The 27,261-nt window shown below is 45.7% G+C and overlaps 1 protein-coding gene across 2 annotated transcripts; it reads left to right on the top strand.

Moving 5' to 3' along the window:
* Positions 1-2,525: 2,525 nt before the first annotated feature.
* ZDHHC5 (zinc finger DHHC-type containing 5) lies at positions 2,526-26,983 on the top strand. 2 transcript variants are annotated; one of them, XM_021711115.1, is made up of 12 exons: positions 2,526-2,624; positions 6,910-8,090; positions 15,952-16,073; positions 19,083-19,240; positions 20,481-20,653; positions 20,805-20,907; positions 21,846-21,937; positions 22,385-22,517; positions 23,251-23,374; positions 23,817-23,929; positions 24,383-25,242; positions 25,677-26,983. In XM_021711115.1, exons 2-12 carry the CDS (start codon positions 7,987-7,989, stop codon positions 25,840-25,842), a joined length of 2,148 nt encoding a protein of 715 aa, XP_021566790.1. In that variant the 5' UTR covers positions 2,526-2,624; positions 6,910-7,986; the 3' UTR covers positions 25,843-26,983. The 2 variants fall into 2 exon arrangements, with proteins under 2 accessions (XP_021566790.1, XP_021566791.1); XM_021711116.1 differs by lacking the exon at positions 6,910-8,090.
* The last annotated feature ends 278 nt before the right edge of the window (positions 26,984-27,261 follow it).

Here is a 27,261-nt window from a genome sequence, read left to right as displayed (position 1 = left end):
AAAAAAAAAAAAAAATGACCCAGTGGTTTGCCATGTATTGGCATGAGAAAATGCAGATGAAGATTTGAAAAAATATAAACTACACAAGAAAAACTGTAAAGTATTACCTGATATACATATCAAAATAATTAAAAGTTTGGTGGTCTGGATATCCCATTGTTTTGACCTAGATTTTACCCTGGATACTTTTCAGAAGCAGTTGGCCATTTAAACCTTATGTTCTATTAAACATACTTTTCAGGAAATACCTTGTCAAGGAAAACTGGACAAGAAAGTGGAATCTCTCAGTAAACCTTGGGATAGTGATCTATAGTGCTCATCCTGCTAAGAAAGAGTTTGACAACCCAAGCTAGTGTCCCAGGTGAAGTTCAGTATGTCTGGTGGGAAGGTGGAAGACTGAATTCTTTTTGTTTAGCACTGTCCAGCCAACAGTTGAAAGTAGGAAAATAATGTCTAATTTGTGAAGTGGAGGAAATGAAGTCTTAAAATTCCAAACAAGCAAAAATATATATGTATACACACACTCTCACACACACCAGAAAAATGAAATTTGACTTCATCTTAGGAATCAACGTGATTTACAGGTAGAAAATACTCTAAGTAAAAGAAATATTGCATCTCTTACAGTACCTTAAATTTACCTTTCATATGGTCTAAAGTAAAGCGATCTTGAAATACACAGTTGGAGCCGGGCACGGTGGCTCATGCCTGTAATCCCAGCATTTTGGGAGGCGGAGGTGAGAGGATTGCCTGAGCCCATGGGTTCAAGACCAGCCTGGGGAACTTGTTGACACCTCATCTCTACAATAAATAAAAAAATTAGCCGGGCCAGGTAGCGCACGCCTCTGGTCCCAGCTACTTGGAAGGCTGAGGCAGAAGGATCACCTAAGCAGGTTGAGGCTGAGGTGGCTGTGTGCATGCCACTGCACTCCAGCCTGGACGACAGAGTGAGACCCTGGCTCAAAAAAGAAAAAAAAAAGACAGTTGTTAAAAACTCCAACTCCAACTCTCAAGCACGTTAGAGTAAATGCTAGATTGAAGCCCCTAGCAAGAGTGAACTAAAACTGATGATATATGCCGTGTCAGAGAAGGAACTAGACAAGACCCCAGAAAACAGGAGAAAGAAGAAAGTAGGCCTTGCTCCCTTACCTTGCTGCCTAAGGTTAAACTATCAGAACTACAGTTAAGCCGGCAACATCTGAGATCAAACCAGAGCACAAACGGCAGGACTCATCACATTTTACAGGTGAGAAACCTTAGCCTCAGAGAAGTGGCTGGGGGGGGGGGGACACCCTTTTGAGGGACCATTATGTAACAGCCAGGGCCGCTTTCAAAAGATAAACGGCCTCCAGCTGAATCAAGGAGCGAACACGTGGCACTGCCGTTGGGTTCACAGCTGTCTCCGGCTAATTAGGGCAAAGTGTAGCGTTGTGATCGACGTGGAGTTAGCCGGCAGCTCCCCCGGGCCAGGAGCTATTCTAGAGGACCTTTTGCTTCCAGCGTGATTTATCCGATCGGGTGATGCTAGGGATGTGGGCGCCCATCCCCTGCGTTGCAGTGGGAAACCGATGGCATTTCCGAGAAGCGAAGACCCGGCTCGCACTCCCGGGGGCCGCCGCCGCCTCTGATCGTCCTCTGCACTTCCCTCTCGCGGTTGGCACTACAGTTCCACGGTCCGCGCCTGCTCTTCTTCGTTTTCCTCCCCGGCCTCGGCAGAATCCTTGCCCCACATCGGCTCTTTCAGTCGGAGTGCTCCCTCCGTGTGGGAGCCACAGCTGGACCGGAGCGTTCCAGCAAGATTGTTTTAAATAAAGTTTTCTCTATCCAAAAAAAAAAAAAAAAAGGCGAGCGAGAGAGGAGAGGCGAAGGCCTAGTTAGTCACCAAACGGCCGGCCAATGAGCGAAGGGGCTGAAGCAGGAAGCCGGCGAGGCCCGTCGGTAATTGGTCACGCCGGGAGCCTGTCTGGACCGTACCACACTTACGTGGAGGGGGTTTACGAAGTTCGAGAGACTACCGGCTCCCTTTTGAGTACTGTCAGTACACACGCATAATCCTTTTTTTTTTAACTTCCGGGTGCATTTGCTTGGATACAGTAGGAATAGAAGACAGAGCGCGGGAAAAGGTAAGAGTCTCTTGGCCATTTCCTCATTCCCGCTTCCTGCGCAGTACGCCAGCCCTCCCCTCCTAGTCGTCCGCGGAACCCGACGGCCTTGCGCGCGCGCGCTCGTTTTCTCGCGTGCGTGCAGCGCTGAGCTCCTGCAGCCAATCAGGCCGCGAGGTCGCCGCGGTCGCCGGGGTTCGCGCGCACGCTCCAGATCGGAGTGGGGGTGGGGGCCATGGGTGAATGGGAGAGTGAGAGGGGGCGGGCGCGGCGACGCGAGTCGCATGAATGAGAGAAACGTGCCCCGCGTGAGACGTCGCGCGCGCCCGGTCCAGGGAGCCAATGGGAATGCTGGGAGGGCTCGAGACCAGGCGCTGAGGGCAGCGGCCGCGCGCCGACTCTGTGACGAGCGTCGCCAGGCGTGAGCGCGCGGGGGCCGCGCGCTGCCTCTCAGAGGCCGGACGGCAGTGCCGGGAGGCGGCGGTGATAACAACCGCGGCGGTCACGGGTACCGCGCCGGGGGTGAGTACCGAGGACACTGGCCCCTGCGGAACCGGAAGTGCCGGACCAGCGAGGTGGGAGGGGAGAGTGACCTCTAGGGAAGGGGGACCGACGGGGGGGGCGCGTTAAGGCCCCTTTCCTTCTTCGGGCCGGGTCTTCGCAGCGCGGCGGGACCCGTGGGCCCCGGAAACGGACTCCGGGTAGAGGCCGGGGATTCACGGCCGTCAGGGCTGGGAACGGTCTGGTGGCGGGCCACCCGGCCGGGGACCCCGGTCCTCGGGGCCCGGTGCCCAACCGCCGTCCCTTCCGCCCCCGACCCTGCGCCCCCGGGCTCCGCGGCGCCCTCAGCCGGCTCCCGCATTCCCCCGGGCCTTGGCGCCTCGGATTCCCTCTGCTCGGTCTCGGCGGTCGTCAGCTTTGCCCCGCCGGGTGTTTCTCCTGGCCTCAGCCCTAGGGAGGGGGCCGGTGCCGTTCCCGTTTTTCCGCTCTGCGGCTCGGGTCCCTCGCCCCGCTGCTGATACTTATTTTGGCTCAAGCTTCATCCTGTTACCTGTTCTCTCCCACCCGGCCGCTTCCTCCCCCATCTCCACCGGCAGGGTGCCCCATGCTTTTAGCACTTTGTACTTTTTGAAAGTGGAGCTCGAATGTGTTTGCCAACGTGTTGTCTATAGGAATTTCTTCGTGGGGCAGGAAGGTGGGAAGTGCATTACCTACTTGGCCGATTGAAAAGTAGGAGAGGGACAAAGTTACGAAGGCAGTTGTAGGATCACATACATGTTATCCTGGAAGCTATTTTTCTGCCTTGGATTTTTTCACTTCCTGGTTAATGCCGTCTTATCCAGGTTGATGTTAAATTTGCATACCCATCCTTTTATCCCAGGATCACCTGTCCTGTATCAGATCTTTTCAAAATGCTTATTATCACCCATTCTACACACCCACCTAGTGTTTACAGGAATTGTGTTGCCGTGCATTTTGCTATCTCGGTATGTAATGATACACCCATATTAAACTTCTGTTTGGCTCTTGCTCCCATATCCTGACATGTGGATTATTTCGTGGCGCCTCCGTTGCTGTGTATTTAGACTTATCAGATTGTCCCATTACACCGCTTTATTTCATTTTATTTTATTTTATTTACTTATTTATTTTTGAATTGGAGTCTCACTCTGTCGCCCAGACTGGAGTGCAGTGGCCGCTCCCGGTCACCGCGGCCTTGACCTCCTGGGCTCCGGCGATCCTTTGGCCTCAGCCTTCCAAGTAGCTGGAACTACAGGCGCGCACTACCACACCCGGCTAATTTTTTGATTTATTGTAGAGATGAGGTCTCACCAAGTTGCCCAGGCAGGTCTCGAACCCGCAGGCTCAGGCAATCCACTCACCTCAGCCTCCTAAGGCGTGGGATTACAGGCTGAGCCACCAAGCCGGGCTACACCGCTTTATTTCAATAAACAATACTTGAGCTGTCAGTGATACAGCTGATATTCATTCACCCCTTTCAGGAGGTACCCACATTAAACCTTATTGAAGTCTTCAAACCACATTTCTTCTATTGTTTGTTTTATGTATACATATTTCCATTCTGTAGTTTACTCTGTGCTTGAATAGGTCACACACATTCTTGTACACTTTTCTGATTCTGGTATGGATCCAGACTGTTGACTGATGATCCACACACCCTTCTGGTCTCATCCTACTAGCCATAGCACATCCTTCTGCTAAGACCTGGTTTGTCCTCTTTTGGTACCCAGTAAATTCTTAGGTCTTATGCAGTCTCTTCAGATACATAGTCCTAGACATCTCAGATGATAATCTCTTTTGTGTCTCAGTGTCGTGCTCCCCAAAGTGCATGGCCTTTCATGACTCTGCATTGCTATGGCACTATTAGTCCATGTGCCTTTTTTCATATGGAAAATATAATCTGAAATAACATATGGTATCTAAATGATATCCTGCTCTAGATAAAATGTAAGTAGTATACTTTTCCATCTTCTTTGATCTTTGGGGTTTTGAGGGAAAAGTCTGCTTTAATAGTACATGCTGTCTACAAACCAAGAATTTGCTTCTTGTTGTTAACAGTTTCTTAGGCCTGAATTCAGAAGGTTGGGCTTTGATTCCTATAGGAAACTGAGAGTTAAATAATCATAAAATCAGAGACGAGAGAGGATTTATCTTTTTTAGGACTGTAACTATTTCTTGTAATCTCTGGGTGCTCATTCCATTTTAACATTGCTTTGGCCCTCTGAAACCCTATTTTTAAAGACAGAAATGATGAATCTTAAAGGACCCTTGCCTTCCATGCCACAGGTGAGAGAGGAGGTGATAAATTCTAGGGCACATTTATATTGTATTATCTGAGTCTTTTGATTCTTATCTCTGTAGTATTAAGAAATACTAGACTGTTTGAAGGGAATAAAACTGCTTTCTTTTTTAATTCTAATGTAAGTAAAATTTTTGATCTGCAGATTTCAGGTTATCACTGGTCAGGTAGTGATGAGAAACGTAGAAAGGATCTGTGTCAGCACAGGGGCATGTGAACTCTTGAGTTCTAAACCTGGCTGCTGAAGTGATTCAGTGGAATGGCCTCGGGCATTCTCTAGCCTTCAGTTTTACAGAGCAGGGTTAAGGGACTATGTCACCAGATAATGTGAGTAAGTGCTTTGAGATCACCAGATGAAAAGCGTTCTATAAAGTCCAACGTGCTGGTGTTATTTTGCTATTATCATCCACAGAAATAATTGTTACTCTTAATCATGTTGGGGTAGGTGGGGTTCAGTTTACTTCCTAGGCCAATGAGGGATAAAAGCTGTTGAATTGGGAAGAAAAGGACTGATCCCTAGGGTAGATTCAGTTTTTTTTATAGAGAGCATCTTGCCTTTCTGCACAAGAACATTTCTCACCCAGGTTCTCACCCAGGTGATTCCAGAAGACCGGAAATTCAGCTTTTGCTGAATTTCAGGGTAATAACTAAAAAGCATAGAGAAGCAAGAGAGAAAAGACTCTGCTGTCCTAATTTTGAGGTTAATTTTTAAATTTTTTCATTGTAACAATAAATATTCTCTTTGTCCAAAAAGAAATCTTTGTTCTAAAACTGCCCTTCTCTGCTGTGCCCTTGTTTGTTTAGATTTTGATATTACTGTTATTTGTTACTGCCCGTTTTTGCCAGGTGAGATGGGCTCCTTATAAGAGCTAGTCTTTTGGTAACCTTAGGCCTACTAAAGCCATATTCTCCTTCCAGTCTGAATAGCACTTAGAAGAGTGAAGGATTCTGAACTCACTTTCCTTCCAATTCATAGTTTTTTCCCATATCAGTAGAGTGAAATGGAAAATAATCTTTCTTTCAAAAGGGACTATTTTTTTTTTTTGAGTTGGAGTCTCACTCTATTGCCCAAGCTGGAGCGCAGAAGTACTCTGACAACCACCTTATCCTTGACCTGGGAAAAGCAACAGGACTCAGGCAATTTTTCCGCATCGGCCTTCTAAATAGCTGGAACCACAGGTGTGCGCCACTATGCCCAGCTATTTTGTTTTTTTACTTATTGTCTTGTCAGTTTACCTACACTGATCTTGAACTCTGGATTCAGGCGATCCTTTCGCCTTGGCCTCCCAAAGTGTTGGGATTACAGGTGTGAGCCACTGTACTCAGCTCAAAAGAGACTTTTTTCCTTTTTTTTTTGAGTTGAAGTCTCACTCTGTCGCCCAGACTGGAGTGCAGTGGCTGCTCCTGGCCACCGCAGCCTCGACCTGCTGGGCTCTGGCGATCCTTCCGCCTCAGCCTTCCAAGTAGCTGGAACTACAGGTGCACGCTACCACACCCGGCTAATTTTTGATTTATTGCAGAGATGAGGTCTCACCAAATTGCCCAGGTGGGTCTTGAACCCGCGGGCTCAGGCAATCCACCAAAAGAGACTTTTTAACAGAACAGCCATAGAGTTTTAGTCTTGGTATTCCTTTTTTTTTTGAGTTGGAGTCTCACTCTGTCACCTAGACTGGAGTGCAGTGGCCGCTTCCGGCCACCGCAACCTCAACCTGCTGGGCTCCAGCGATCCTTCCGCCTCAGCCTTCCGAGTAGCTGGAACTACAGGCACGTGCTACCACGCCCGGCTAATTTTTTATTTTATTGTGGAGATGAGGTCTCACCAAGTTGCCCAGGCGGATCTTGAACCCGCGAGCTCAGGCAATCCACTCGCCTCAGCCTCCCAAAGTGCTAGGATTACAGGCTGAGCCACCGCGCCTGGCTTAGTCTTGGTGTTCTTAAGAAATGCTCTGAAAGAATTCTTTGATAAAGATGCTTGTTTTTCTGCAGGTGAGCACCACAACCCAGTTGAACCCTGCATCCGGAAAGCTTAAGATTGAAGAAGAAAGATCAGAGACATTGACTAACTCCCAAGAAGGAACATCTTTGGAACTTTGTTTTCATCCACAGTTATCTTTTAAAGTACTCCAAGTGGAATTGATTTCTTCATCTTATTCTTATGGGGAAGAACATGGCTTCAAGGATTTTAAGTTTCCCTTTAGTTTTACGTGAACTCTATGGGAAACAGAGCCCTTAAAGGACTTGGGAATAATAAGAAGAGACTGAAGACAGGCAGCCTTGCTCTCTCTGTTTTCCCTCCCCCTTCAAAGAAAAGGATTTACAACTCAACCTTGTAGCAGCTGTTGTCCAGCTTTAGCAATCAAGAGAAATAAATACAATTAAACCACCACTGCCGGACTACAAGTCCTGGTGAAGTCAAGGTGTGGGAGTGGTGGCCTTGAGAAGACTGCCTAAAAGAGACAAAGACTGCAGTAAAAACAGCTCTCTTTAAAGTTGGAAGGGCCCCAGGTTCCTTCTTGGATTAAATGAGAAACACAGGACACACCTCTTCTGAGTACAGCTCACAGTTTGTGGAAGTGTAGTCGTGGAAGTACCGTAGCATCTCCGCAGAGGAGTTTTTTCTTGCCTGAAGTTTTCTGCCGTACCGTGATCATGCTCCCCTTCTTTCCTTCAGAGACCTGCCTCCATCCATGAGCTATACCTTGATCTGTCTGACTGTCCATGTTCTCCACTTGCAACCATTTGCATGTGTACAGCCTACTGTTTATCTCCAATTTTTAAACTGTACAAGTTGTGTTTCCTAATCGCCCCTTCTGCCTTGTTCTGGGGAAGTGGTTATTGATCATTTGGAATCACCTTTCCCCCTCCCATATGCTTTCCTTCATTTGAGATCTTTTGACCTTTGGTTTTATTTGGGAGGGGGAAGGGTGATAATTTTATATTTTCTGTTTCCCTGGTTTCCTTCTGCACTCCTCTCTGTTTCCCTCATCCCATTTTCTTGTCTGTTCTGCCGCTTGTCTGGGCCTGGGCTATGCGGCAGGGCAGATCTCCCATCAGAGCTCCAACATGCCCGCAGAGTCTGGAAAGAGATTCAAACCCAGCAAATATGTTCCAGTCTCAGCAGCCGCCATCTTCTTAGTGGGAGCTACGACACTCTTCTTTGCCTTTACGTGAGTTTTCCCAGTAGTGGAATTTGGGTGGTGGGTGGGGCACTCCATGGGAGGTGAGTAGGTATGCTTTCTCTAGAGTTTTGCAAATCCAAGTGACTGAGAGTGCTCGAGGTGTGATGCAGGTAAATCTAAATCCAGAGATATGTAGGAAAAGTGAGAAAAAAGCCTGTCCTCTTAGCCTTGTTAGACATTTTGCTCCCTTTGAGTCTTCCGCCTTCCTCTTCCTCCTTTACTTTGGAATCATAGATGTCTTCATATTTTTCTACCCAGCTCCACCGTTAGGTGATCCTAAACTAGGAAGGAAGTGGGAGGAAACCACCAGAGAGGCTTGAAGCCGTTTAAGCAATCAATTCTAGGAATGAAAGAACTAGACTAGACTAAGGCTTTTCAACTAGACTACACTAAAGCCTTTTCAGATGGTAATGGCTTTTCCCTAGGATGTCTGAAGCTTGTATTTGAACTTGTGGAAACTGAGAGTAGTAGAGAATTTTAGAATTGACTTATAAGATATACCAATGACAGTTTTGGCTGTTAGTGTTACATGGGTTTTCTTTGTACTCTTAGCTGAAGCATGAAGAAGTGATGGCTACCTGGAAAGGACAAGTTTTATTTAGGAAGAGAGTTCTAGAAGAGTCCCTTTACAAAGGAAATGACAGTAATTCTTGCATTGCCTGGTTCTGTTGGGAAAAACTGATGGTATTGAAAGATTACCCACTTAGGATCTAGGATACAGGGTCTGCATCATTCCTACTTAAGATCTTTAGACCATGTTCGTTTACTAGTTACTAGTGATTTGCCCTTCCCTTTCTTCCAGTTTTTTTTAACTGTCAATCATCTGGAAAGCATCTTTGCTGTTACCTGTTTATAAATTAACATGTAGGCCAGAAACAGTGGCTCACACCTGTAATCCCAGCACTTTGGGAGGCAGAGGCGAGAAGATTGCCTGAGCCCAGGAGTTTGAGACCTGCCTGGGCAACCTGGTGAGACCAAGTTTCTACATTAAATCAAAAAATTAGCCAGGCATGGTGGTGCATGCCTGTAGTGCCAGCTACTTGAAAGGCTGAAAGAGAAAGATTGCTTGAACCCAGCAGATCGAAGCTGCGGTGGCCGTGAGTGTGCTACTGCACTCCAGCCTGGGCGGCAGAATGAGACTCTGACTCAAAAAAAAAAAAATTAACACGTACCAGCTTCTGGGCCTTATTACTGTTGAGTCATTGATTTAGCGTTCTAGTTGCAGCTCTTGGAATCATCAGAGCATGCTAGATCTTCTGGGAAGTTCACTTTGTCATGGTTCAGGCTCAAACCTAATTGTGAGGTGCTACTGAGAGCAACATGAGGTTGCTAGAAAGAGGAGGAAAATGAATTGAAGTGGTAGGGCATAAAAGCAATTTGGGTTCATGGAAGTAGGAATCGTTGGGGTAGGGGCAATCACACAGAAATTAAATCTGAGGTAGGACGGAAGGAAAACCCCCCCAAACTGAGTTTCAGATGTCAAAAGAAATTCTGAAAAATGTGAGTGACTTTGCTGAAAGCGTCAGGAAGAATCATTATCTAAGGTGTGATCGTCATCCTACTTCTCACCTCTTCCTCTGAGGTGTAGAAGTCAGATTTTTTTGGCCCCCTGCTCTGAGTCTGAGTATACCTGAGTTCTTCAAGGATCTGTAGACAGCCCTGCTCTTCTCTAGCTGACTTTTCTTCATAATGTTTTTCTCTTGCTTATACCCAACGTGTTCATTGTTCTGTCCTTCATGTATTGACTACCAGTAAGGAGGGATGATTCGTCCATGTCAGAACTTGTGTTGGTTTCTGCTAATCTGGCCAGTAGGTAGAATCAGAATTTTAAGTAAGGGACATTTATATCATGCCTTTTAGCAGTTGTGGTGCTGGGTCAGGAGGAGTGTGTACAAGACCAATTTGCCACTCTTAGCCCTGCTTACTTGGGGAAGGTATATTTTCCTTCAAGAGACAAGGCATTTTGGAGAAGCTGGGGACTAAGTGGTTTCTCTCTTTCAACCTATCTGTTTTTGAGATAGAGCAAGCAGAATCCTTGTTCTTAATTTGCTGATCTGGAACCATTGAAGTGTTTGGCTGGTTATACCAGTTTGTCCACAAAGAGTGTCTTGACACACACATTTTCTCAACTGATAGTTGAAGCTATTTAACCTAATTTCTCTTTCCCTGGTGCCAATGAAGTAGGGACTGTTCTTAATCCATGGTCTGTCTGCCCCAGGAAAAAGGAATATAGAGAACAATATTAACTCTTTTTGGAATTATCACCTCTCATTCAATGTTAGAAGAACCCTAAGCCATAGCTGGAGTTCCCCTGGCATTAGTTTCTAGAGGACAAAATTTTGGGCTCCCCTTTCCCCCTTGGGTCTCCCCTTTCCCCCTAGGGTCTCCCCTGCCTACCTTGTGGAGGCATAAACACCATGTTTATTGTACTCTATCCCTTAGCTCTTGGTACATCTGAAATTCTCATCTTCTATTCTCCATCTGACTATAGTATTTCTTATGTAAGCCTATATTGGGCTGAGAAACCATTGTTCTCAAAAACTGTTCTTCCACCGGGTTCGGTGGCTCATGCCTGTTATCCTAGCATTTTGGGAGGTGGAAGTTAGAGGATTATCTGAGCTCAGGGATTCGAGACCAGCCTGGGCAACATGGCGAGACCTCGTCTCTACAATAAATAAAAAAATCAGCCGGGCATGGTGGCACATGCCTGTGGTTCCAGCTACTTGGAAGGCTGAAGCAGAAGGATCACCTGAACCCAACAACAGGTCGAGGCTGCGTTGACTGTGAGCATGCACCACTGCACGCCAGCCTGGATGACAGAGACTCCAACTCAAACCCCCCCCCCCAAAAAAACACTGTTCTTCCATGGATTCTACCTCTTTTGAGATTCATTTTTTTGGAGAACTTCCCTCCTCCCCCAGTTAAAACCAGGTACAACCTAAAAAAGAGTTTATGGTTTCAAGTGGAGAGAGAAGAGGAATGGTCTCTTGTACCAGCTCCATCGTGGGACTTAAATCTGTAACTACTCTGTTATCTTCCTATTCTCTTCATTAGGCTACCACTGGCTGTCCTTACATTGGTAGAGGCCCCAGATGAGAATTACTTTGGGACCTAGAGGACTGGGAGTAGGAGGAAGAGTCCCTTTCAGCTAATAGACATAATTAGTGGAGGCCTGTAGGCTTCAACTAAATTAGGAACAATTTGCCCTCGGTGTTTCGTTGTCAAGCAGGGAAAGCTGTGAGCAGAAATTACCAGTTGGGTTTGGTAATCAAAGAAATACTAGTCATCGACTACCCCGGAGAAGCATAAACAGAACATCTGAGACCTCCCCCCCCAGAACCCCAGTCCTTGTCATTCACTGAATTTGTCTAGTACTGTGACTAAGTAGGAATGGTGAGCATCCTGTCTTAATTCTTTTCCCTTCTCATTCTTTGGGAGGGAGAGTGTCAGCTGAAGTAGCATTCCCCCTCCAGTTAGGTACTGCACTCTGTATTTAAGATAATTACATGGATCCTCATCTGTCTTAGTTTAGTCTTTTGCTACTGGCAAGGGGGCAGTTTTAGGTAAGTAGGGTAAGTACTCTTTGGGGGTCAGGAGACTGATTTTGGCCACGTCTGTTAACCTTTGTAGACCTCAGTTTTCTTTCTTTCTATAATGAGGAGGTTCACCTAGAGCAGTTTATTTAAGCAACATGACCCTTTTTCAAGTGAAATATATTTAAAAAAAAACAAAAGTAAGGCTGCTCTATCTCAAATGAGGCTGATGTGTAGAAGCCCAGCCACTGAGTGTCCCCTCTTTGCTCTTCTGGGGTCCCCTGAGACCTTCTAGGGTTTCTGGAAACATTTGAAATCACTGAATTGTATCATCTCTAGAGAAGTCTCCTCTAGCTGTGAGTTAAGTCAGTCAGTGTCTCATTTTGTCCATTTCTAAAGCTGGTGGGGAAGTGGTAAGGGTAAGATCTCCGCTTCAGGTGATCTTCTAAGGGAAGGAAAAAAGTCAGAGCTGTCCAGAAATCTATGATAGAGTTTGTTTCTTTTCAGTTTCTGCCTCTGGCCCCTTCCAACCCTTTTACCCACAGAGAATTGGGCAACCTCAGTGGCCCTCCCCCTGTCACTGCAGAGGTGCTAGCACCTGATTTGAGTGGGAACAGCCTCGTGATTCAGGGCATTAATTGAGCAGAGGTTCTTCCTTTTCCTTCCCACATTGTTTTCTCATCCAGGAATAAGTGCCCAGGTCCTACATCTAGTTAATGCTCAGTATTAAACCAGCTGGTTTAAAAAGAATTCTAATGCTGGGCATGGTGGCTCATGCCTGAAATCCCAGCACTTTGGGAGGCCGAGGCGAGAGGATTGCCTTAGCCCAGGGTTCGAGACCAGCCTGGGCAACTTAAAAAAAGAGACCTTGTCTCTACAATAAGTCAAAAAAATTAGCTGGACATGGTGGTGCATGCCTGTGGTTCCAGCTACTTGGAAGGCTGAGGCGGAAGGATCGCCTGGGCCCAGCAAGTCGAGGCTGTGGTGGCTGTGAGCGAGCCACTGCACTTCAGCCTGGGTGGCAGAGTGAGATTCCAACTCAAGAAAAAAAATCTTAGATACTTTTCTCTTTTTTTTTTGAGTTAGAGTCTCACTCTGTTGCCCAGACTGGAGTGCAGTAACTCGCTCACAGCCACCACAGCCTCAACCTGCTGGGCTCAGGTGATCCTTCTGCCTCAGCCTTCCAAGTAGCTGGAACTACAGGCGCACGCTACCACGCCTGGCTAATTTATTTATTTATTTATTTATTGTAGAGATGAGGTCTTGCCAAGTTGCCCAGGCGGTTCTTGAACCCGCAGGTTCAGGCAGTCCACTCACCTCAGCCTCCCAAAGGCGTGGAATTACAGGCTGAGCCACCGAGCCCGGCTCTTAGAAACTTTTCAAACATTCTTCTTCATTCTCATATTTGTATTATATAGCTGAAGTTACAAGCTTGGACAGTTTGCTGTAGATTATTTAAGACCCACATAGTGAAGCATTAGTTGAGGCAGGATTATAAAATCCAAAGATTCTTGACTCCTAGTTTGTATTTCTTTTCAGGAACTTAAACCATTGTTTATATTAGGACATGTTAGAGAGGGCTAGGAAACAGGGGTTCAGGAGGGTGGTTATTGGAACCCACTCTCCCAGTTTTATTTGGCTTTGAAAACAGAAGTGCTGAATGGGTGGGCAGAAGAACCTGTTCTCCCTGGGATGGTATAGGTTTGGGAGTCCAAGCAGTGAGTCAGCCAGCCTTCTGGGCTGTGGCCACTCCCTAAGCCTCTGGAGCTCTATGATTATTGCCATAGTCTGAAGACGAGCCCCAACAACTCCTTTTCTAAGTTTTGGCCTCATCTCCTTCCATTAAAGGCAACAGATTCAGACAGGCCACTTAGGGGTGGTCACCTAGGAATCTAGCTAAGTACTATAGTAATGGAAAGCTTCTCCTTAAACCAAGTAGAATTTGGGATATGGCATGAATGGGTTCTGCTCACACATACCTCTCCTTGGTGGGATGTCCCCTTAGCAAGTGCTAAGACTGAAAGCAATGGGTCTCTGAATTTAGCAGCAAATACTGCCTATGAAGTTGAGTTATTTGCTTCATTTCTAGATTCTGCCACTGTTGGGACAGAGTTTATTTTGGCAACAGATACTAGAGCAAGCTCCATTCCAGAATTACACACGTCATCTAGGATGGGTTGATAACAGGAAGGTTATAGGGGTAAAATTTGTCACCCAGGGGTAGGTTGGCAGGATACCCAAGAAACTGGGTGAGTTGCTTTGCTTAGAAGTGAATCTGAAGTAAGAGTAGGGTCAGAGGATTGACGGTGGTCTCACAAGAGGTCTGATATTCTTATTCATCTTAGCTTCCCTTGGGTGGGGGGGGTATATTTGCTTATTTCTTTTCAGAAGCTCAAGAGGCCTTAGCAGCCACGGTGGCCACTTGTAAGAATGAGACTTCTAAATCATGGGCACCTCAGTGTTCTAAGGGTTTAATTTATTTTTCTCTTCTAATTATCTTCCCAGGCTCCAGGAGTCAAGTGAGTCACCCTTTCTCTTCTTCCCCAGGCGGAAATCGAAGCGGCAGCTAAGTGCTAGGGAGGGGCTCTGACCTGGATGACTGGTTTTCAGTTTCTCTCCCTCCCTCCTAAGGAACTAGGAGGTCAGGCTTTGAGGTGGGGCTGTGCAAGGACTCTTCTTTTTGTTTATATTCACCCCAAGCCTTGTCAAGGTCTGGGGGACGACATCTCCGAACCAAAGAACTCTTAGAGGAAAAAGCTTCCTTAGAGGACTTTATTTGATAGTAGCATAGAACTGTGACTGAAAGTCTATTCTAGCCTTAAAATCAGTGCTCTCGCTCCAGCTTCATTACTTTGTCCTCCAATTATATACTGACCCATCAAGAGAAGCAAATAGTTCTTTGCTATTTATTCTATAAAACGCCTGGCACATAATAAATACTTACTTTAAAACTTTAAAAAATGAATGGCTGAATGGACTTTGAATAAGTAGATGATAGTAGTAAAGGTTTGTGAGATGTTTGTGACAGTTTTGTCTCTTATTTTTGGTTTATTTATATCTCATTAAGGAGCTCGATTCCTCCAAACTGTCCTGAATCACTGGTCAAGGCTGTGCTTTTGTTTTGATAGGTACAGATCACCATTTTTCACAGAATCCAGGACTGCTGTGGATGAATTCTCCAAAATCATTTGCTGTCTTGTTCTCCTGGCTCCTTCTCCTTTCCTTCAGTGAGCTCTTCTTTTCCTTCTGACTGGTCCAGATAAAGGGGACAAGGACAGATGCTGTCCTAATTTTGGAGATTAAGTTCTCAGCCACAAAGTAGCTTAGGGTATTTAGCCACTATCTTGTAGTGGGAAGTCCTCCCTGAGCTGAGACAAGAGAGAGGGCATTTGATACCATAGACAAATCAAGCAGCGCATTAGATGTTCTTCTGAAACTTCCATCTCTCAGGAACTCAGAGAAAGAAAGAGCTCTCGAAGCGTTCCTAGTAAGATTCATACCCTGAAAGAAACTGAGTGTTATCTTGGACTAGAACATCCTTTTTTAGCCCAAATAAAATTACCTAAAGCATGTCTCTTGTTTTGAGTGCTGTGAAATTCTAGATATGTTTGGCCAGTTTCTTTTTCTACAGAATTTAGGGCTTCTTTGGTCTGATATCCTTTCCTGTTTCTTCTACCACTCTTTCATTCTTCTGCTTCATTTTTACAGTAGTTCTGTGTCTTGATATCCGTTCTCATCTGTGTGTTTTTTATAAATTTCCCAACCTTGAGAACTAGCCTCTAGTTGAAGAAAACTTTCAGGAATATCTAATGCACTAAAGAAATTTCAGTCAGTTAAGTGGGAACGAGGAGTGGGAGCTGGAGAGGCAGGTGGTATCCCATGCTTTGGGCCAATGTGCAGGTCAGTGGGACATGGCTGGGATCCAGAAGCCTTAGACTGCTGCCGGGAAGGGAATGTAGCTGGTGTCAGTTACATAGTCAGTCCCTAGTTCTCATGTCTGGTTAGAAAGGAGATAAGGACATTCCAAAACATGTTGAGATATCCACAGGGTAAGAATGAATTGAAGATCATAACCCTTGGTGCAAGGGGCTAAGGTATGAGAGATTCTGAGTCTTGTACCTTTATCTAAAGTGAACAGTTCCATGGGAAATTAGACTCACTTGGTGGGAAGGATAAAGATAATAATTTGGGATGGCAACAATAAACCACACAAGATTTACACATAGGTAAGGGGGCTGAAACTTTACAGATTTTTGTGAGTGTTGTTCATGTCTGACATGTTAGAGACACCCTCTTATTTTCTTTTGTCTGTACAGGTGTCCAGAACTAAGCCTGTATGTGTCACCTGCAGTGCCCATTTACAATGCAATTGTGTTTCTCTTTGTGCTGGCCAACTTCAGCATGGCCACCTTCATGGACCCAGGAATTTTCCCTCGAGGTAAGATTTCCCATTTCTCTTGGATGTTCCTTACTGCCTGTGAAAAATAATGATTTGGGCATACATACTTGATCTTGGGCCTTAAGTTTCTTGGGATTATGGAATAGTTTTGTAGTCTGATGATGAAAATCATGTTAGGATCTTCAGGAATTTATGTCATAACTTCCAGATATGTGATTTACTTTGGGTCAGATCTTTTATTTTTAGTAATTCATTTAGCAGAAATTTATTTAAAGCTTGTGGGTGGGCATTATTGCTAGGTACAGTAATATCTACAACGAATTAGATAGTTATAACTGTGTTGCAGACTATAATGGAAGCATGAACAGGGTTCTATGAGAATATAGAAAAAGTTATATTGGCCCAGATAAATTGGGGAGATGCTGCTAAAAATAGGTGGGAAAGGTTTTGTCAAGTAGATGGACGAGAAGGGCATTTTCTCATAAGAACATACAGAGGGCAGGATGTGGTGGCTCACACCTATAATCCCAGCACTTTAGGAGACCAAGGTGAGAGGATTGCTTGAGCCCATGAGTTCAAGATGAGCCTGGGCAACATCTCTACAATAAACCAAAAAATTAGTCAAGCGTGGTGGCACACACTTGTAGTCCCAGGTACTTGGAAGGCTGAGGTGGAAGGATCACCTGAACCCAGCAGGTCAAGGCTGTGATAGCTGTAAGCATGCCACTTCACTCCAGCCTGGGCAACAGAGTGAGACTCCAACTCAAAAAAAAGAAAAAGAAAACTTTGGCACCAAAGGAGTAGTTTTAATCGTGTGTTTATGTATGTAGGAGGAAGAGATGCAGCTCATTTAATCAATTTCTAATGATTTGGAAGGCAGTGAATGGGAAATAAGGAAGCAGAGTCAATGAGTATCACAATTACTCTTTCAAGAAGTAAGCAAAGAAGGCAAAAGATGGAGCAGTATCTTAAGGGAGAAGGAGGGGTTTTCTTATGATACAGAAGACTTTAGCATGCTTATAGCATAAGAGGATGGAACCAGAGAAGAGAGAGAGGCTTCAGTTGAGGACAGATAGTAATTGAAATTGGACTTCTAGAAGAAGGAGATTCCTTCAGTGCATATTGGAAGGTTATGCTTACGGAAGTAGTAGGCTCTTTCTGGAATAGAAGGTGAGAGTAAGAACCATCATCAGTGAAAATAAGGTAGAAAGAAGTTGATGAGGGTTGTTACTGATAATAACTGGTTTTCCTCTCAAATATGAGGTTATTTTGTAAGAGTGAGATAGGTGTGATTGGGTTAACAACTCTGGTGAGATGAAGGTTTTCTGAAAGTCATTCTGCTTCTAAAACCTGCATCACTGTGCTTCAATTGTGACTTCTGTTTCAAAGTTTAGGTGAGGGCAACGGACTTTGTGTATAAAGCCAAGGAAGGCTATTTTAATGAACCTTTAATGTTCATTCATCAAATAGTTATTGATGTATGGGAGGAACCGTGATGATCATTTGGGATGATTTTTTAGAAAGGTAATTTATTTCAAACAGTTCAGTCTAGAAAAGAAGATGGGGAAGACATTAATATGAATAAGTACACTATATGATAAGTTTTAAAAGTAATCAAAGAACCGACTTCTGGTAAACGATGGTGTGAAGGATCAGAAATTTCTAAATAAGTAGCACTTGAAATTTTCCTATTTATTTATTTTTGAATCAGGGTCTTAAGCAATCCTTTTGCCTCAGTCTTGTGAGTAGCTGGGACTACAGGCGCGTGCCTATATGCCTGGCTAATTCTTCTGATTTCTTATAAAGATGAAGTCTTGCTTAGTTGCTCAGGCTGGACTCGAACTCCTGAACTCAAGTGATTCACCTGCCTTGGCCTCCCAAAGTGTTGGGATTACAGGTGTGAGCTCCTGCACTCAGTAATTTTTTTCCCCTTTAAAAATCCTTTATAGCCGGGCTTGGTGGCTCAATCTGTAATCCTGCGCTTTGGGAGGCTGAGGTGAGTGGATTGCCTGAGCCCGCGGATTCAAGACCTGCTGGGCAACTTGGCGAGACTTCATCTCTACAATAAATCAAAAATTAGCCGGGTGTGGTAGTGTGTGCCTGTAGTTCCAGCTACTTGGAAGGCTGAGGCGGAAGGATCGCCCAAGCCCAGCAGATCGAGGCCACGGTGGCCAAGAGCGGCCACTGCACTCCAGTCTGGGCGACAGAGTGAGACTCCAACTCAAAAAAAAAAAGCCGGGCTCGGTGGCTCAGCCTGTAATCCTGTGCCTTTGGGAGGCTGAGGTGAGTGAATTGCCTGAGCCCGCGGGTACGAGACCCGCCTGGGCAGCGAGACCTCATCTCTACAATAAATCAGAAAATCAACCGGGCGTGGTAGCGCATGCCTGTAATTCCGGCTATTCGGAAGGCTGAGGTGGAAGGATCACCGGAGCCCAGCAGGTCGAGGTTGCGGTGGCCGGGAGCGGCCACTGCACTCCAGTCTGGGCGACCGAGTGAGACTCCAACTCAAAAAAAAAAAAAAAAAAGGCCAACAGCCAGGCACAGTGACTCGCACCAGTAATCCCAGCACTTTAGAATGTGGAGGCGAGAGGATTGCCTGAGCCAGGGGTTCAAGACCAGCCTGGGCACCTTGGCGAGACTCCAACTCAAAAAAAAAAGGTTGATGTTAGTTCAGTCATATACTTGTAGATATTGAACTCTTATCCAAACTCATTATATAGGTAATTTGATATGTAAATCTGTTTTAAGATATATTCATAATGCTTAAACTAAAGAATATCAGCATATGCATGTCAGAGCTACCTCCTCTGAGTCATTTTCTCTTGAACCTCACTTCCCATTGCAGAATAAATTGCTTCCTCATCTGTGTTCCCATAGTGTTGTATAGAGAGCTGATCTCACAGTATTATACTTAGTAGTTCATAGTTTCTTTCTCTCATTAGACTGAATTCCTCAAAGGCAGAAGCTAAATTTTAAACATCATCGCATCCCTATTGCTTACTGCAGTTTTGGCATAGTTGTTTTTTAATCGATCTTTCCTCTCTATAGCTGAAGAGGATGAGGACAAGGAAGATGATTTCCGAGCTCCGCTTTACAAAACAGTGGAGATCAAGGGCATTCAGGTGCGCATGAAATGGTGCGCCACCTGCCGCTTCTACCGTCCTCCTCGATGTTCCCACTGCAGTGTCTGTGACAACTGTGTAGAGGTAAGAACACTGGATGAGGTAAGACTTGATGTTTAACCTATGTTGTCTTCTTCCTAACCATAGGCTAGATTCTTAGGCTTGGATGAAGTATGGTGCTTGGTCTAGTTTTGTCAAATGGTATTAGCAGTTTATTAACAGAGTAGAGAAAGACACAAGAGGCAGAGCACAAATATTCTATTATTACAGGATGGAATCTTTTTTTCCTTCCCCCCCCCCCCCCCGAGTTGTCACCCAGACTGGAGTGCAGTGGCACGCTCCCGGCCACTGCAGCCTCGACCTGCTGGGCTCTGGTGATCCTTCCTCCTCAGCCTTCCAAGTAGCTGGAATTACAGGCGCGCGCTACTACGCCCGGCTAATTTTTTGATTTATTGTAGAGATGAGGTCTCGCCAAGTTGCCCAGGCGGGTCTCGAACCCGTGGGCTCAGGCAATCCACTCACCTCAGCCTCCCAAAGCACTGGGATTACAGGCTGAGCCACTGAGCTCGGCTCAGGATGGAATCTTTAACTCCAAGTGGGCATAAGCTTTCCTGACACCAAGATTTATAACTTCTGCCTTCCATCCTTTGACTCTTTTTGGTTATTTGTCCTGGCTTTGTGTTCTTTCTTTCTTCTACAGAATCATGCTATTGTACTCAATTTTAGTTATATTTCTCTTCCTGCCTTTCTACATCGTTTTTTATTTTTAATGCTTTTTCCAATCCATTTTTACTTAGATGGAAGCAGTTACCTGCAAGAACTTTCAATCCTCTTTTCTCATGAATCCTGATGTTTTTGCAGAGATTCTGACATTTGTCTCTTTTATTTTTTTGAAAGTTCCTTGGTCACTTAGGATAAACTTTGAGAACTGGTCTTAACTTTTTTTTTTTTAAGAGACGGGGTCTTGCCCAGTGTAGAGTACAGTGGCTGTTCACCGGCATGATCATAGCACACTGCAGCCTTCAACTCCTGGGCTCAACTTATCCTTTCACCTCAGCCTCCCAAGTATCTGAAACTACAGACATGTACCACTGTGCCCAGCTTGGCCTTGGCCTTTGACCAACCTCTAGAAAGTTTCCTCTACAGATTTATAGAGCAAGATAAACAGCATGAGCCTGTTTTTAATTTTGAAACTAAATGGTGAACATGATCATAAGTCACTAAAAGCAAAACTTAAGTTCTGCCATTTCTTCCCTTTTTTGACAGAAGTGATTTAGTGTGATGGTCCAAGGATGCCTCTCTGTTTGTCTCTTTTTATCCCTAGGAATTTGATCATCACTGCCCCTGGGTGAACAACTGTATTGGTCGCCGGAACTACCGTTATTTCTTCCTCTTCCTCCTTTCCCTGACAGCCCACATTATGGGTGTGTTTGGCTTTGGCCTCCTTTATGTCCTCTACCACATAGAGGAACTCTCAGGGGTCCGCACGGCTGTCACGTATCCTTCAAGGCCCTTTGGATTGAGGGATTGGGATGGGGAGGAATGAGAAAAGTTGAGTCCTCTGTACTGGGGGACAAGGGAAAGCTACAGTAGGAGCTGAGGAAGGTGAGATCATGTTGCTGTATTCTCCTTGACTGTTTGGCGTCAGAATGGCAGTGATGTGTGTGGCTGGCTTATTCTTCATCCCTGTAGCTGGCCTCACAGGATTTCATGTGGTGCTGGTGGCTAGGGGACGCACAACCAATGAGCAGGTATGAGGAAAAGTGCTGGATACCCCTGAAAAGCTCTCTGAGTGGTGTACAGTATAATGCTTCCACAAATAGCTGCTTAGTGAATACATTTTATGATGTAGATTAGTGGTAGGGGGTGAGGTACTCCTAGTTCCTCACGTAAGCATGAGAACAGAGGCCCACTTCTTAGTTAACAAACATTTACTGAATGCCTACTGTATACTCGACAATTTAGGTACTGAGTTTGTTTGAAAAGACTTGAGCCAGCCCTCAACAAGCTTAAAGTGCTGCTTAAAGGAAAACAGTTATTTTTGTGCATATAATAGTAGCTAACCTTAATTGCTTATTATTACATATATTAGTTTTCAATATTCAGAAAGCTATTTGTCCCATTTCACAAGGAAACATGTTTTGCAGCCAGGCATGGTGGCTCATGCCTGTAATCCCAGCATTTTGGGAGGTGGAGACAAGAAGATTGCCAGAGCCCACGGGTTCAAAAGCAGCCTGGGCAATATGGTGAGATCTTGTCTCTGCGATAAATCAAAAAATTAACCAGGCGTGGTGGTGCATGCCTTTGGTTCCAACTACTTGGAAGGCTGAAGTGAAAGTATCGCCTGAGCCCAGTAGGTCAGGGCTGTGGTGGCCATGAGTATGCCACTGCACTCCAGCCTAGGGCGACAGAGTGACACACCGACTCAAAACAAAACAAAACAAAAAGAAACTGATGTTTTGCATAAAACAGCTGCCATGATGAGGTAGATCTTTGATTTGAACTGAGGCCCCTGACTCTAGAGTCCCTGTTCCCAATCATCAGAAGTATAAGCGTCTTGATGGTAGGTGTGTATTTGTGTATTCCTCAGATAGTGAGTGCACAAAAATTTGTCATTGATTTGTGTTTTGGCCTTTGGTGGTCCAGGTTCCATCTTCTGACTGATCTGGTCTTTTTTTCCTTTCTCCAGGTTACGGGTAAATTCCGGGGAGGTGTGAACCCCTTCACCAATGGCTGCTGTAACAATGTTAGCCGTGTACTCTGCAGTTCTCCAGCACCCAGGTATTCCACTCCTGTGGTTTTATGTTTACCCTTGGCCAAAACTTTTGTCTTTTTTGGACTTGTTCTGGAATAGGGAGGTCTGGTGGGAGATTGCCTTTAGGAAGTGTTCCCTGTCTTAGAATGGTAAGTGCCAGCAAGGGAGAGACATCCCATCCTCTCGTGGACCCTGTGAGTTCAGTTAATATTCTTCAGGTATTAAGATTAATTGCATTTGAGAGTTGAGGATGAATAAGATCTACAAAGTGCCTTCCTTGAGCTAGGTATCTGCCTGCAAAGGCCTAGTCATGCTGCAGTTCTTCATAGAATCAAAGAAATCTGTTTAGTGCTAATCTTTTCACTGGCCTGGTACGACTGTTTTCTTGTATTTGTAAAAATGCTTCACAGAGTAGGCAACCAGTAGATAATTTTAAATTAATGAATGAAAGCTATCTTACTCTTGACACTTAGGTATTTGGGGAGACCAAAGAAAGAGAAGACAATTGTAATCAGACCTCCCTTCCTCCGACCAGAAGTTTCTGACGGGCAGATAACGGTGAAGATCATGGATAATGGCATACAAGGAGAGCTAAGAAGAACTAAGGTGACGAATTTAGGGCAATAATGCTAGGTAACATGGGGAATCTCACCCATGGCAAAGAGATGGAAACTTGCTTTAGTTCACACATTTCTCATAGTATTTACCACTTACTGATTTGCATTAAAATTGCTTAAATGTGGCCAGATGCCATAATAGTGGTTCATGTCTGTAATCTCAGCACTTTGGGAGGCAGAGGTGAGAGGATTGCCTGAGTTCAGGGGTTTGAGACCAGCCTGGGCAAGTTGGTGAGACTTAGTCTCTACGATAAATCAAAAAATTAGCCAGGCGTCGTGGTGTATGCCTGTGGTTTCAGCTACTTGGAAGACTGAGGTCAAAGGATCACTTGACCCCAGTTGGTTGAGGCTGTGGTGGCCGTGAGCCGTGTCACTGCACTCCAACTTGGGTGACAGAGTGAGACTCCAACTCAAAAAAAAAAAAAAAAAAGTCCTAATGAAGACATGGAAATGAATGAATTCATTTTCTTTTTAATGAAGGTGCCCAACCTTCATTAGGACTTAATAGCAACTTATAGATGGTAGGAGCTCAACAAGTAATTTTTGGTTGAAATGAACAAATAAGTGACAGAATTAAACCCTTGTTGAAAACTTTTATCTAATACTATCCTTGACTCTTGTGCCTTGTCTTCGAGTCCCTGTTAGATACACCAGATTAATACTCTGAGTTGCCCTAATGCCCAGTTCTCCAAATCTGATTTTCCCTCCTCTCATTTTTCTAGTCAAAGGGAAGCCTGGAAATAACAGAGAGCCAGTCTGCAGATGCTGAACCTCCACCTCCTCCTAAGCCAGACCTGAGCCGTTACACAGGTCTGCGAACACACCTTAGCCTGGCTACTAATGAGGGTAAGGGCTGCCTTGATCTGCAGAATCCTAGAACTAGAAGGCAGGAGTGAGAGGTTGCTTGGGCTTAGAGAAGACATGCAAGGACTAGGAGATATTACTTGTGTTGTGGCTGTAAACACCCAACAGTTGGTACTTGAGCTACTTCTTTGGACAGCTGGAAGAGAAGGGATACTCTTTAGCCACTGGCAGTGAACTGGGCTCTGTGGGGAAAACTGTCAGTCTCTAGACAGACCAGAGAACATCCTAGCACCTGTTTGGTGCATTTACTTGCCCTGAGTTCTGGGCTGGTATGAGTCTTTAGTCTTGATTTCAGCAAAATCATGTTCCCTGGACTTCCCTTTTATTGGGTATATCTGTTCCTACCTTGTCCTCCCCCTGTATTTCAAGGAACCCTAAAAGAACAGTGTATAAAGTAGTGCTTTCTGGGCCTTTTTTCCTGCAGACAGCAGCCTCTTGGGCAAGGAGAGTCCTCCCACACCTACCATGTACAAGTATCGGCCGGGTTATAGTAGCAGCAGTACATCAGCCGCCATGCCTCATTCCTCCAGCGCCAAGGTACTTAGTGCTCTAAGAATTGGGGTTATAACATATGCCAACTGTTCTGGGAAATAAGAAGGTTGGGGGAAGGGAAGGGAAGAAAACCAAGTACATTTTGCTAATTGTTGGCATTCGTGGACTTCAGTCTCCTCGACAGCTTGATGGTGTGTCCTTCACCAGAGGGGGCAATAGAGCATAACAGACTTGTGTCTATTCTGAGCAAAACCCAGTTTTGCCACCATGGGCAAGTTACTTACTCTCTCTAAACTGTGTTCTTTACATCTTAAAACGAGATATTATTTGTTCCAACTCACAGATTTGCTTTAGGGATGAAACCAGATGATACATGTTAAAGTTCTAAGCATATTACTGGCACATCATAAATACTGTTTTTGACTGACTCCTTAGGCTCTGGGGTCTAGCTTCTGTCACAAGAGGAGCACTAAGAGCCTGCTTTATTTTCTTCCTCAGTTGAGTCGTGGGGACAGCTTGAAGGAGCCAACCTCAATTGCAGAGAGCAGCCGCCATCCCAGCTATCGCTCAGAGCCCAGTTTGGAGCCAGAGAGCTTTCGTTCTCCCACCTTTGGCAAAAGTTTCCACTTTGATCCACTATCCAGTGGCTCACGCTCCTCCAGCCTCAAGTCAGCTCAGGGCACAGGCTTTGAGCTGGGCCAGTTGCAGTCCATTCGGTCAGAGGGCACGACCTCCACCTCTTATAAGAGCCTGGCCAACCAGACACGCAATGGAAGTTTATCTTACGACAGCTTGCTTACTCCTTCAGAGAGCCCTGATTTTGAGTCAGTGCAGGCAGGGCCTGAGCCAGACCCACCTTTAGGCTACACCTCTCCCTTTCTGTCAGCCCGGCTGGCCCAGCAACGGGAAGCTGAGAGGCACCCACGTTTGGTGCCAACTGGCCCAACACATCGAGAGCCGTCACCAGTCCGTTATGACAATCTGTCACGCCACATTGTGGCTTCCCTCCAGGAACGAGAGAAGCTGCTGCGCCAGTCACCTCCACTCCCAGGCCGTGAGGAAGAACCAGGCCTGGGGGACTCAGGCATTCAGTCAACACCAGGCTCAGGCCATGCTCCTCGTACTAGTTCCTCCTCAGATGATTCGAAGAGATCACCCTTGGGCAAGACTCCCCTGGGACGCCCAGCTGCCCCTCGTTTTGGCAAGCCAGATGGGCTAAGGGGCCGGGGACTAGGGTCCCCTGAACCAGGCCCAACTGCCCCATACCTGGGCCGATCAATGTCTTATAGCAGCCAAAAAGCCCCACCTGGTGTCTCTGAGATGGAAGAAGTGGCCTTGCAGCCATTACTGACACCCAAGTAAGTGTTTGTACCATCCTGACTCTCTTAGCATACCACCCTGCAGAAAGTATCAGGGCTTTGGTTGTACATCCTGTAGATGCACCCCGGATATGTCCTAGTAGCTCTTCATTTTCATGTCACTCCAGTTGCCTTCACGGGCAATTCCTGTTAAGCTACTGAAGAAGAATAGTTTTTCCGTAATCCTATCTTCCTAAGAGTATTATTTGCCTGGAAGTAAGTATACAAGATAGCTGCTACTAGAAGAATAGGAGAGATTGGGAATCAGGGTTGTTTTAAGCAAGGCAGTAAAACTAAAGGAAATGTTTGGCTAAGTACGTATATCGAAAAGTACACCACTTTTTTCCCCTCTTCACCTTTTTACACTGTTTTCCTTTTCTGTGTTTTATGTCCCACTTTCTGACACGTTTCTGACATGTCTCTTTTCTTCCCAGAGATGAAGTACAGCTCAAGACCGCCTACAGCAAATCCAATGGGCAGCCCAAGAGTATAGGCTCAGCCTCCCCTGGCCCAGGACAGCCGCCTCTCAGCAGCCCCACAAGGGGAGGAGTGAAGAAGGTGTCAGGGGTTGGTGGTACCACCTATGAGATTTCGGTGTGAGCCTCCGGCGCCTCCCCTCCCCAACGCCTCTGCGCTTACACCAAAGGGCCCCAGGTGGCCACCTTCCTTCCCTCAAGGGGCTCCCCTCCCCTGCATGGACGTTTTTTAAGCCACCGATTCCAAGAGGATGAGGAGTGTTTTCTAAGATGCAGTGGGTTGGGGAGTCGGAGAGTTGGGGCCCTGAGACTGGGGTAGCAACCTCCCTTTCACCTTTTAAGACCTTCCCTTCCTTAATCCCTGGACCAGACTCAGTGGACATTTGTGCAATTGCTCGCCCTGGAGGGAACCAGATCATTTTTAAACCAGAAATAATTTTTTTTATTATTGTTACGGATTCTATTTTTTTCCTCTTCTGCGTTACCAGGTGTGTGTGTACATATATATATATTATAAATATCAAAGAAATTATATATCCTGGAATGGGAAAATGAGGGAGGGATATGTATAAGGAGGGGGAATCTTACTCTTCTCATTCCTCAGACCAGCAGGAAAGGAGGGGAGACATTAGTCTTCCTTTTTCCCCATGGTTCCCTCTTTTGTCCCAGTTACCAGTTAAGGAAATAGCACCTCCTGTTGGTGCTAAGTGATCAGGAAAGAAGCCTAGGGAGAGATGAGCCTGGGGTCTTAGTCAGAAGAGGGAAGGACCTGGAGAGATTTAGTTTTTAGGCTCACTGGCATTTAGTTTCCCCAGAAATGGGACACACAACTTGACATTGGTGGTGGTGTGCAGATATCAGGAAAACAGCTGGCCCAACTCAAGAAACAATATTGGGTAATCCACCCTCCTCTTCTTGGGCGAAAGGGATTACATTGGGCTTCAACTAGCCCCCCAAAACCTCCCCTCACTTACAGTTAATATGATAAAATCCAAGGCCAGGGAAAAAACCCAAAAAGCAATATTTTTCATCACATGCCAAAATCTGGGGATAGAGAGAAGGAGTGGCAGGCCTAGGCCCCTCCAATTGTCCCTTGGGGGATACCCCTCAGCCCACCTCACTATGGTGCTGGGAAGAGGGGATATCTGGGTTCTGACCTCTAAATAGGGGCGACCCCAGCCTCCATACAGAGGCCCTTTTATTTTTTATTCTGATTAGCCATTTTAAACCAACAAGGAATAAAAAGAAATCCTGATCTAACCAGCTCTCCCTGACTTGTGTTATTTTGTCTGGTTAAGACAGGGTGAACAATCTCTGATGGGAAGTCATCACAGTGAGCCTCTCATTAACTGCTCTTTTGTCCCAGCCCATCTTTAGGCAGGACTATAATGAAATTAACCACTTAAAACAACAGGTCCTAGCTGGGCTCGGTGGCTCAGCCTGTAATCCCGTGCTTTGGGAGGCCGAGGTGAGTGGATTGCCTGAGCCCGTGGGCTCGAGACCCACCTGGGCAACTTGACGAGACCTCATCTCTACAATACTT

The sequence above is a fragment of the Carlito syrichta genome, unplaced genomic scaffold (genome assembly GCF_000164805.1).
Source record: "Carlito syrichta isolate Samal-C Ts95f unplaced genomic scaffold, Tarsius_syrichta-2.0.1 Scaffold301866, whole genome shotgun sequence".
Taxonomy (NCBI): Eukaryota; Metazoa; Chordata; class Mammalia; order Primates; family Tarsiidae; genus Carlito; species Carlito syrichta.
Note: the sequence above shows the minus strand (reverse complement) of the source record. Positions and strands in the feature narration are given on the sequence as shown.

What these genes read in the sequence shown, in the direction of transcription:
- ZDHHC5 (XM_021711115.1), top strand. Translation starts at nt 7,987, where the DNA reads ATGCCCGCAGAGTCTGGAAAGAGATTCAAACCCAGCAAATATGTTCCA. An exon ending in TAGCCTGGCTACTAATGAGG is followed by an intron (nt 23,375 to 23,816) that starts GTAAGGGCTGCC and finishes TTTTTCCTGCAG; the next exon opens with ACAGCAGCCTCTTGGGCAAG. An exon ending in CAGCCATTACTGACACCCAA is followed by an intron (nt 25,243 to 25,676) that starts GTAAGTGTTTGT and finishes TTTTCTTCCCAG; the next exon opens with AGATGAAGTACAGCTCAAGA.